This window comes from Mercenaria mercenaria, chromosome 1 (assembly GCF_021730395.1).
Source record: "Mercenaria mercenaria strain notata chromosome 1, MADL_Memer_1, whole genome shotgun sequence".
NCBI lineage: Eukaryota > Metazoa > Mollusca > Bivalvia > Venerida > Veneridae > Mercenaria > Mercenaria mercenaria.
The window spans coordinates 41,413,448-41,425,872 of NC_069361.1; the positions used below are offsets into that span (position 1 = coordinate 41,413,448).

At 34.0% G+C, this 12,425-nt stretch overlaps 1 protein-coding gene across 1 annotated transcript in view; it reads left to right on the forward strand.

Annotated features, from left to right (window-relative positions):
- Window positions 1-12,425, forward strand: part of LOC128557570 (uncharacterized) — a 40,723-nt gene that overhangs the window by 13,286 nt on the left and 15,012 nt on the right. Inside the window, exons 12-16 of the mRNA XM_053545050.1 lie at window positions 69-231; window positions 2,110-2,335; window positions 2,459-2,678; window positions 8,175-8,381; window positions 9,815-10,127. Coding sequence (XP_053401025.1) covers window positions 69-231; window positions 2,110-2,335; window positions 2,459-2,678; window positions 8,175-8,381; window positions 9,815-10,127 — 1,129 coding nt within the window. The remainder of the gene's footprint in view (window positions 1-68; window positions 232-2,109; window positions 2,336-2,458; window positions 2,679-8,174; window positions 8,382-9,814; window positions 10,128-12,425) is intronic.

Sequence of the window (12,425 nt, forward strand, 5' to 3'; positions counted from 1 at the left end):
ATGAATACTACTATCGCGACGAGGAAATTGGGCTTTTGTTTAATCCTAGTCTTCTTTCTTTAATTTAGTATTCAGAAGTGGTGGACAAACTATTTTCCGGAGAATTAGGCAACCCATTCAAATCATTTGAAATCTCATTGAAAGGAAATTGCGGAATACCTAAAAGGAGTGTAGAGTTCTTTAAAATTGACCAAGTGTTTCCCTTAGGAGGATTCATATATCTTACCTTTGGTAGGCATAGCTGATTATAGTTTTATAATCTGTGGTTATAAGTATTTTCTATGTTCGTTTTTTGTTCACCCATTGATGTGCTTTCAAGGTTCTTCTTTTCAGTATTTAAATTTTCAACGACTGTCTGTTGCATTTAGATTCACCATTTGATTCCGTAAATGTAAATGGCTTATAACGAATACAGGCTTATTGATTGGATTGACTCTGTTAATGCGTAATCATTTGTCAAATCGAGATGTTTTTCCTTGCCAAAGATTTGATCTACTGACCCGTTGATAGGCAGGCAGTATTGTGTTCATCCTACTGATATAATGAGTTTTCTCTGTATTATATTTTTGTTTTACAAAGAAAGAACGTTGTCATGTGCACAATATCTTTATACATATTGGTAGACATATATTTATATAATAACACTATAAAGGTACGGAGTATAATTTATATTTCTCCCGAAACACATCGTTTCACTAATATCGTCAAATACGTAGAATGATCACTGCGCGTAAGGATGATAAAATATATCTTTTTGATTTAATGATTTAAATTATTAAACCAGTTGTTTAAAACAAAGTTAACCTTTCCAACAAGGGTCTTTTACCTGTTATGGCGAAAACGATTTAGCTCCTTCTTGTAGAGTTGTGTAGGAAAACTACCATAACGGTCACTCAATTAACGTAGAAGGCCCTTTGAAAGCTTTCTGAGCATTCCACCCGATATGTGGAGTCTCAAGAAGAACAACAACAAGAACAGAAAAGGAAAGAAGAAAAGCGGATGTGAAAATTTGTGTGATGATTCTACGAGTTTGATAAACTTCGAGCTAGTAATTGTGTCTAAAAGGTTTATTTCAAAAAGCATAATCATTACTTTCATGGTTATAATTTTTTCAGTTGTTAAAGCATTCCAGACATCGAATTACTTTGCACGGTAGGTTTTCTTCCGCATATATCGAGATGCAAAGAAACAATACTGGGAAGCGCTAAATCGTTTTCGCCTTTAGTAAGATTTTTCTGTTGACAAACTTGAGGGTGTGTGATGCATCAGTTTAGCCTCTAACCCTGTAATTACAAGCGGTGTGCAAATACTTCAATACAACCAATGTCCAATTAATATGTGCAGTGTCCAATTAATATATACCCTCGCCAAAAACTCATAAATATGTAAATACACACTGTTTGATTTACCAATCGAAAACAAAAACTGAAAATTGTGTTGCTTGAGTAAAATATTCTTGTAATAGTTTCGGTGCAAATACCTAGGGGTCGACAATTATTTTTGGTCTAAACTGGTCTAAACTGACTTCTGTATTCAATACAATTTGTACCCAATGTTCTAAAAATACCTTTACTTAAACGTTTTATTACACACGGCACTTGATTTGGGCTTTAAGAAATATCACGTTGACACTGGGCTAGAAGTTGATGAAAATGTTTTGTAGAATACTGTGATGAATTTATTTTAAGTCTAAATGGTGATATAGTACATTTTGTAGCATACGAGTTCTTGAATAAAATGCCACCGTTGTTATACCTATATAAGCAGTTGTTCTAACTGGAAAATGAGAGAATGTTTACTGTAGATGCTGTAATTGAAAGCTTTGTCAGCACAACTAGAGAATTATTTGCAGTTTCTATTCTTATGTTTTAATATGTAGTTATTATAAGACACCGTAAGTGAGAAAAAGATTTTAACCACGGGTTAATTGTCTAAATAGTATAATAGGAATGATAATAGAATAGTTTTTGAAGTAGGCTGTGTTATTTACTTCTTACTTGTGTTAAAATGAAATATAAAAAATCTCAAAATATCATGCAATTGATATTAAGAGCAAACAGGTACTTACATAGAAAATTGTAATGATTACATGTATATATATTTCTGCAGCTTTCGGCGCCAGTGGTTATTATGGACTGGATTTAGGTTGGGAAGGTAAACTGATAGCTCAGACTGCCGGAGCTACCGTTGTGCCTTACGGAGGCCTGACATGTTGGGGTGAATTGGGAGTTGGTTTCATACTATATGGTAAACTTCGATTAGAAGGACAGATTATGGATTTGAAATTTCCAACACGTGCTGAAATTGGATTTTCTAAATTCCCATTGGATGTGACGTAAGTTTTTATGATTAAAACGTTTGACCGTTTATTTCTCTTAATGATTGAATTCAATAGATGTGTTAAGTGGAAGTGGTGTATGATATATCTTGAATATTGACCGGTCTCTGATAATTACAGATCAAAACTGGACTTAGAGCTTACCCCAGTGAAGCTTCGGCTGATTGCACTTGTAACGTTTGAGGTTAGACTGCTGTTCATCAAGATTAAGAAGACATTGTTCCGTAAAGATTTGTGGCGTTATAGTACACCTACGATACGGGCAAATATGGTCGATGTTTCCACAAAAGAAACCGATGACTCACCACCTCAGTTTTCGTCAGTTATAAATAATAAAATTGTAAGTGAATTATTGAATTTATAGATGCTAAAAATTCTCTTCCTTATTGTCATTCTTCAGTATGTTGCATCGACTTTTGTGGTACTGTAAATCACTTTATATTCGCGTGATTCGCGAATTCCCGCCCCCTGGATTATTTCGCGGATTTAGGAATTCGCGCGGGGAGGTTCAGAAATTAAAATTCGCGAAGGTTCTTATCGTATATTAGTGAAATTCCAATTCCAGAAGTCGTGATTACATAAATGTCCATTATTCCGTACCGTAACGAATTTATGCAAGCCAAAGACTCGTTAAATGCATGGTCTGTAACGGCTATTTCGTTTTAGTAATCGACAAATTGCTTTTTTTCGACTGAAATTGAGAGATAGCCTTTTAATCTTTTATTCAATTTACGGGCAATTATTCTTATTACATTTAATAGCTGATAAAATGTTCAAGGTTTGTTACAGTCATTTCATAAATTATTGTACGGTACAAATATATAACACAATGGCGTGAAACATTGTTGCTAATCCCTATTGGTATGTAAACAATATGTGTAAAATTCACGCGCTCTGCTTGTTTGACACATACAAAGTGCATCAAGGAGATGCTCTCCGTAAAACTAAGTTATTATTATACCAGATTTATATAGGGCCCTTTTCATGACCAACACGTTCAAAGGCGTTTTGCATAGAGCAAACGCAGCCACACAGGGCGCGAAATTCATCCTTTACTAGTATGGACACAGAGCGATCTGACAAGAGGGACAGAGTGAGATACCCCGACCCCCTCCAGAACAGATAGATACAAGCCTGCAAACCCGTCTTACCTGGGAAGAACCAGTACAGGCCTCTTAGTTAGGTGGGAGACACTCAAGGGCATCTCATAAATATCCAGTGTCTTGACCAGGATATTATGGTATATATATATATATATATATATATATATATATATATATATATATATATATCCCTGCCAGCTGCATGTAAATCAATCCAACCTGTAGATCTTAGCGCTAATTCTGCCTTTAAGCAGTATATTCTGCATGAAATATAATTTCGATGATTTTTATTATACTTATTAATACGCGGAAAGCCCGAGTGGGGCCGAAGGCCCCGCGTGGGCTTGGAGCGCTTTTAGATAACATGTACAACGTATGTGAAATATATGAAACAATAATGAAAACAAATGAGAAAAATATTTCCAATACCATGCAAATTGAATTTCGTCTCCAGCTGTCATGGGGGCCGCCATTTTGAAAGTCTTGATTATATAGGCGCTTATTGGTCAAAGTTAGACGCAATCGCACATTGAGTAAGACTGGAAATGTTGACTTTTGGAAATTTAATTACGACAATATATACGACAAACTAAATGTGTGTATATTTATCTTTGTGGGCAACTTCATTAATCTGTCACCAGTCTGATTTTATGTGGAGAAATTTTACTTGAAAACTGAGCGAACTACGACGTGAACGCTACAAAACAAATGCCGCTATATGACGTCATCGGCGTCAGTGAAAATATTTCTGCGGTCCAGTATTTATACGACATAATAGACTTAAAGGGTACTGAATTATTTTGAGTGTTGAACAGTCCTACATTCACCTGCGTACTTATCTGCATTCTTTGCAATGACAAACAGTTGGGAAATGCTGATCATTCAAATGTCTAAGCAGTAACAAAATGCCAAAAGTTTTATTCTTGATATGCTATTATAAATGTCATAAGAGAATGGCAGTGGTATAGGGCAATGTTAGCTATTTTAGACCTTTAATATCAACAATAAAGAATTCAATGTCTACATATCTTGTTTGTGTCAAGAAAGGGGCCTTATTTTATTCCATTGATTTTCTGATAGCTGATTTTTGTTTAAATTAATGAAAGTGATACAAATATAATAATCACTTATTCTGAAAACAATATACTTGTAAGTTAACCCTATTCTTTTTCAATTATTTCGCAAAATTACATATGCATGAAAGTTATTTTAATTGGAAATTTACTGAATCACAGATTTCACGTTCGGATTTTCTATTTGCACGCAGTTGGTGAAAAAGTATTTGTATGAGGGCTCTTAAAGTTTACTAGTTAAAAAATGAAATGTAAAACGCAAGCAGTAAGAGCAGCTCAGACTTGTAAGTCACAAAGACATAATTTATTATATCTAAAAGAAAAGTATTTTAAATTTTAAGGAACAAATTGTCTCTATATCGACGGGTCCCGTAATAGGTCACATTCCCTATCGCCAAATATGGCATTTAATCCAAATTTCAGCAGTTAAAATCCCAAATTTTGAGGAAAAAAAACAACAACAACAAAAAAAAAACATAAATTTTATGTCAATCCTTGAGTTACAGTTACATGTATAAAAGACTTTTCCAATGAGAGAAAGTGGAAGCTGACAAAATGTGTATTTACAATACGATACATTTTCCACAAATTTGGAGAATTTGTGAGTCATTTATTCCCAATTTCCAGAAAGTCTATACTATTTGAACTAATTTTCCCCATTTGAACGGTACCGGACCCATTCCCAAAATAGTGGGAAAAATCGCCGAAATAATAAACTTAATATTTTCTTTAGTATTTAAGACATGGCATGTGCTTATGAATTGTTGAACTTGAGTAAATAAATAACGATGACAACCAGACATTTTATATTCAAGAGTGAGAGCTAATTATAAATAAGATATTTAAAAAAAAACATAATGACGGCATCTTTATGACAACTAATCATATCTTGTTACCAGCGATTATCTTGTACACTGGTAATACAGTTCATAATAGACCTTTATAACGGACACGGACAATGTAATCGTACTATGTACTATGGTCAATATCTGGGGATTTTCTCAAAACACAAAAATTGTAACCATAGGATTTCGTTTTTTAAGACATTAATATAATGAAGGTTTTCACGTAATTATAATTATTAAGGCACAACATATCTTTATATCTGCTGCGAATAAATCTTGTCCTCAAGGAGAAGACAGACGAACACTTTATATCTACATATACATCAGATGAAAAAAATAGCATGTTCAGTTTAATCAAACGTCACATACCTGTAATTTTATTTATTGTCTGCCATTTGATAAAATACCATTTTTTACTTTTGGAATTTTTGAGAATTATTTGACAGTCTATCGGCAAGCAACGCGATTACAGCAAATTTCATCGTAGTGGCAGTAAATACATTTTGAATTAAATTCATTGGATGGTAGCTGTTTTTTGTATAGGTAAAACAATTCTGACCTCAACTCAAATAGACCATTGCTAGGTCTTTTCACTCAAATAAATATAGTTTATAGCAGAACATTATCTATTTATTTAGATACAGCGACTTTGATCCAAACAGCTGTAATGCAATTGCAAGCTGGTGTTTTTATAACTATGTTATTTCTCATGTTTGGTGATAATATGTCATTCCAAACTCTTGACCGGAAACCTTTTTTCTAATTTCAGTAACAAATAAGCAGCTACCCCATATATATCCAAGCCTTTCTATATTGGAAAGCTACCTATAAACAAAGTTTTGTCATAACATCTCGTTGTCAATTACTGTAATTAAGCTCAATCAATTTAAGCGAATAAGGATTTCTATAATTTGTACTCACACCGACGTCTGTGTCGGTTTTGCTCTTTGCCCTCGGGTCAAAGTTGGCCACCTTCTAAATTTTTCTAGTAACTGCCCCTATAATCATTAAACCTCATATTGTGTAATAGTGTTGGTTCAATGTTTAAGTCAACCTTCTCAATATGTCTTCTTACTACAATCACTATATTAAAAAAGCAACATTTCCTAAGGACTTGTTAAAGGATAAATATCTCATATGCTCCCACTCTTTACGCCTGTACAACTGACAATGGATTCATCTCGTATCTCAAAAGAGCAAATAGGCAAGTAAGAACAAACAGTAAACCACATTATTTATTTTGTAATAAAGTAAGCTTCTCAAATAAATAGGTACTATTTGTGTGAAATACTAATGTTTTACCAACCGGAGCGGAATATATTGCAAAACTTAACTTTCGTTTTGAACAGGCTCTATATCACAACTCTCGAAAGTGCTAACGTAAAACTGGTAATCTCTGATAATCGATCTTCATAAATGTCAGTTACAGTCATTTGTGATTAGAACTATAGTGCACGTTTAACTGAAATAAGGTTACAAATTGTTAAAGAAAGTAGTCTTTTTGTTTTGCTACTTAGAGCCTCCTCGGAAGTATCATTAGCCCTTTCCTCCACTTACTTTACTAGCCAACAAAAACATGTAGATCCAGTGTTTACAGGCCGTGTTATAGCTGATATTGTTTCTAAATATCTATTTTCCTCCATCCCTCTGACTCTTACACCCTGACTACCAAAACATGAGACAACAAATAAATAAGTTTTATGTTCTTCTAATTTTTAAGTATTCTCCCAAACACCAAGATCCTTAAACCACCCAATTACACTCCTACACCGACCGTTAGTTATCTTTGTAATTTCTATTCATATTCCTTTCTTTTTTAATTCCTTGTGTATCTTTTAATTGTTTTAGAACACCCCATCCTTTCCAAAACAATTACAAATACGTCAAAGATCAGTGTTTTTGTAAGCATGTACAGCATGCAACTTTACAGGGTTAAACTTTACCTCTGCACAATTTAAAAGACAATGCGCTGTAATTATAATTATACATATTCTCGATAACACTAAGTACAAGAAGTTACCATGATTCCAATAATATGTTTGAGAAAACCCCTCAAATTTGACCGCTGTACAGAGTAAGTTTACATTTACATTTCCATGTCCGTGTCCGTGATAAAGGTCTAGTAGTATATATATATATTGATAACTGGACAACTCCGGGTCTAGAGGTTACATTTGATGAGGCTTTTGTGCATTTGCAGTTAATATAGATAAAACATTTTCAAGTGAAAGATGGCCATTGGATATCTTTAAGTATTTGGATTTCGTTGAAAGCTTGAAGTGAATAGCCTCCTGGAAAAAACACACTGGTAGCATGAGGGGTGTTGCACATTTCATTACCTTCCACGAACGAGTCGGAACGACTATATCAAACTGAGTCTGCTTTCACTGTGGTTGCACGTCATAGTCCAGACTCATTCAAATTATTTTAATATTTTATCCGGCACCAAATATATAACACGATTTTTCATGAATTGCATCTTTACTGTAAAGACTTTATTAAGCTTAATTTAACTTGCACCTAATTTCATATTAACATATTGATATAAATTGAAGTTCATTTAATAAACGTCGTGGACAGGCGGCTAGTATTCATTGCTGAAATTGACCATATTTCGGACATTCTTTTTCGGATATGTCTGTACGTTCTGGAAGGAAATCTACGCAGATTTATAAATTCGCGTTGCACCCATTTCGCGAAAATAGCGAAAATTAATACATCGCGAATGATACCGGATTTACAGTATATATAGTGTAATTATGTACAAACTATGCATGGCAATCTTAAACACTAAGCACACATTTCCTGTTTACAGAATAAACGTAAGAGACGGTCTCTGCCTACTTGTGAAATCAGTCAAATTAAGAACAGAGATTACACTGAGCCTGCCTTTGAGATATCTGTAGCAGCTGCAGATGACAAAAGTAATGTAAAGTTTTTCCTGGATGTTGGTACCTTCCCCGCAGGAAACAATGTCGTCAACGATCGTCAATTTGGAGGATCATCGACAGTTTTAGCTACAGTAAGATATATCTGTAATCAGTTGCAAGTTGCGTGCTGTCATTACAAGTTGTTCTAAGGCAATTCTTCATCAGTTTGTTTCAAGTTATAATACTACATAAAAATATCATGAATATGTTTTAAGAATAGACTCTTAAAAAGGAAACGTTTGTTGTGTTTCACATTCAGCACATTATTTTAAGACATTCTTAATCAATTGGATCGGTTAGAATCTGTATTAGTTAGATTGTCCGAATATTACATGCTTTACGTCGCTTTCGATGCAAATATGAAAAACTGAAAATAATCACTGTAATTGTTGACGGACACAAACATTTTATTCTGTTACTAGTACATCACACGTAGATCAAAATGCACATCTAAGTATTATTTCTAACCCAGCAGCCCATAAAATACGGAATATGTGATACATGTTATAGGTTTAATACGAAATTAAAAGATATCAGTTCTAATTACTTACCTAGTAAGAAGTTCTTAAGGTTTATTTGATATAACGCATAAATGATATTATGCAATCCCTTAAACATGCCTTTGATTTACTTTTGTAACAAATAAAATAGTGTGTTACTGCACAAGAGTACGAAACAGATGATCTGATACCATTTAAACCACATGGATTGAACATTGTCTTCCTTACGAACATTTGCCTATTACACACATCTGAAAATGAATGTCTGTACCATAGGATTTAGTAAAAAATACGGATTGTATTTTTAAATACTTTCAGCCGTAATGTGAAGAAAATAACTCTCAGCTCGTCTCATCGTGTATGCTCGAAACAACTAAAAAAAATAAAGTGTGTCTGATATTTTGATAAAAGAGTATAGAACGCCTGGATGTAATGACCAAATGGAATGCCGAACGTTGTATAGTGGAAAGTTCACTAACATAGGTGACAATGTCTTCACTAGTTACTTTTAAGCCAAACTTCTTTGATATTTGATCTTCTATGATCACTGCAGTTGCTGCGTTCCCTAATGTCTAATCGTCCGTCCCCAACTCCGTCACCTTGGGAACCCCGTTTTGGAGACTACTTGAAGGGAATCCATGTGGGCCCCCGAATATAGACTAGATAATAGTAGACTTAGTTTAGCAGACATAGTCTATTTGTGTGAGATACTGAAACGTGCGACACTCGTCAAACCCATTAACCCTTTCTCAGTAGGAAGGAACGTATTATGCCGACAAAATGAATGTTCTCCGTGATCCCAAAGGACCAGGAATGTGTCAATACAGACATCAATCATAGCAGACAGATATGTGTCAATTTTAAGATATGGATTGATTTTAAAAAGTGTATGAGTTTTGTCGTGAGCAGGAGCTTATTTAACAAGATAATAAATAGGCTATTAGGCTTTCACATTGTGTGAACCTATGCAGCATTTCACTTAAATAATGCGCTCACATAATATTGACCTTAATCTTTTTTATTAGCAACAGTCCGTAGACGAATATCCATCTGGAGAACCCCTGTTTTTCACCGTCTTTGCTGAAAATAGTGCCGGTACGAGGGCGGGTGTGACTTGTATGTTAACGACTTATGACACTACAAAACCAACGGCAAGAATAACACCCGGGTATTTAACAACAAGTAACCCAGATCAAATAAAAGCATCAGTGTTAGTTCACGATGACTCAGAAATCACCAGCGCCTTTATAGGAATAGGATATGGCAAAGGAATTTACGGAGACCAAATGATTCCATGGACCTTGCGGAATTTAATGGAAAGGAACCCTTTGTCATTTAGTATGTACTTATCACGATTATAATCATTGACGTTTTGCTCTACGTATGTATATCTGAAATATTCGTGTTTAGTCCGTCTGATTTTTAAAAAAGTCTTTGAGACATTGTCGTCACTTGATCGGCGTCGTTATCGACGTCGGCGTTGGTTAAAATTTTGTTTAAGTTCATCTTTTCTCAAAAATTGTCTGAGCTAAAATTTTGAAACCTTGCACACTTGTTTATCATAATTAGGTGACTTATCAGGACAATAGCCATAACTCTGCATTTGGCAAAATTATGGCCCTTATTGTACTAAGACAATTTGAGTTTCTTGGTAAAATTTTTTGTTTAGGTACACCTTTCCTAAAAATGAGCTGAAACTTTGCACATATGCTTATCATTATTAGGTGACTACATAGGCCAAGAACCATAACTCTAATATGTTTTAGCAGCTTTATTTTACCACATACTGTGACTGAATTATGGTTATATTTGTATCTATGTGACATGAACAAATATTGGTTTTTAGCCATTTGTTAATTGTAATGAATGCTAGTGTCGTCTTAGTAAAAATGTAGAAGATACTTGTTTGTTTCAGTGTAAGATCGAAATATATCTCATCGAATGAACAGTATAATTGAATATTTTAACGATTGGCACAGCCACGAGTGAAAATGAAAATTATGGCGTTCAAGTGTGAAATATATTTCGATCTTACATTTAAACAAATAAATTTTCTTTTTATTTCATGCATTTTAAATCATTTTAAACACATTATATATCGAATTTACCCGCGTAGCGTTTTGTGCATCTCACAATGACGTCATAAGTTCATGACGTCGCGATATGCGATGTTAAACTGTCAAACATATCTGTGACGTTTCCAGACTTATTTTACGTTCTATAATGCTGCTGCTTATATTTATGTACATCTATATCTTTACTTTGCATGGAATTGTATATCATTCAGAATTCATATTCTGTCGCATTCAAGTGTAGTTCCATACCAGTGAAAAATATAAATGATATTTTCACTGTTTGAAACAATGAAAATATTAATTTTATTTCACTGATAAATTTCAGTATTTCATTGAAAAGCATTAAATAAAAAGAAAATATGTTTGACAAGCAGTTAAGGACTATGCTATTTTGACAATGTAAAATTCCTATGTAAAACTGGGATTGTCGTAACAACACGAGAAATGCACGGAGATCAATGAGAAACTAATAATAATGAAAAAATGTATAAATTATAAAGTATCAAAAACACTCAAAAGTATTTGGTACCGAAAGTCCCTTTCACTTTACACGGCTTCATGGACATCACGGCCTACTAACATTAAATTTGTAATCATGCGCCAACCAAACAAATGATGAAATATCGGGACTTTTACAAAGATATGTTTTATTTCCTGTAATTTTCTGATATTCTAACCTTTAAACAACCGAATTTTATCCACAGAAATAACGAAGAATTTATGCAATATAGCTTTTAGTTTACATTTTGGACCTATCTTTATCCAGCTCAACAACAGACATGTATACGTCACAAACCCGGCTTGTCCTCGAATTCAGTGTCAAAGGTTACTAGAACATAAATACAATAAATAAACAATCGCTTACTATGTTCTTGAAGTCCTGTAAGATGAAACGGCTCATGTTTATACATTCATATATATTCCGTATCGGGAACATTGACAATCACAGTTCGATCTTTTCCATGAACATGAAAACAGTAACTTTTATTCCTTTGTTTACATTTCAAACATGACGATCCACATACACGTTCAAGAACGTAAATTTCGTGCTTTCCGACCCACATGGTGTGTAAACATTTGTAATTAAAAGTATGGTGTATTCGGCAAACCATTTGTAATTTCTGACGGTAAATATCATTGAGAGTATCATTTATGTTCACGAAATTTAATTGAATCTTTAAGTTTTATACTTGCAAAAAAAAAACATGACGGTCATGGTGGCTGGCTTCGAATTCCCGGCCCATCACCGACGTGGGATGGAAACCTCACTTGATGTGTAAAACGTTTTACGTAAGGAAGCCATCCAGCTGAGGTTAGTGTCTCGACCTAGGTACTGGTCTGAGCCCCAACTGAGGGGCATTTGGAGTCTTTCCCCACCAACAAAACCTGGGAAAAGTTCATTGTGTCATTTCGGTGTTACTCTTATTCAAACAAAATAAACATTGTTCCCGTTTTTGTTTGTTTGTTTGTTTATATGTTTATATAAATGAATATGCAAAAGGGTATTTGTTTGTTTCAGAGTAACGTGAAAATATATTATTATAAAAATATTCCTAGTGTA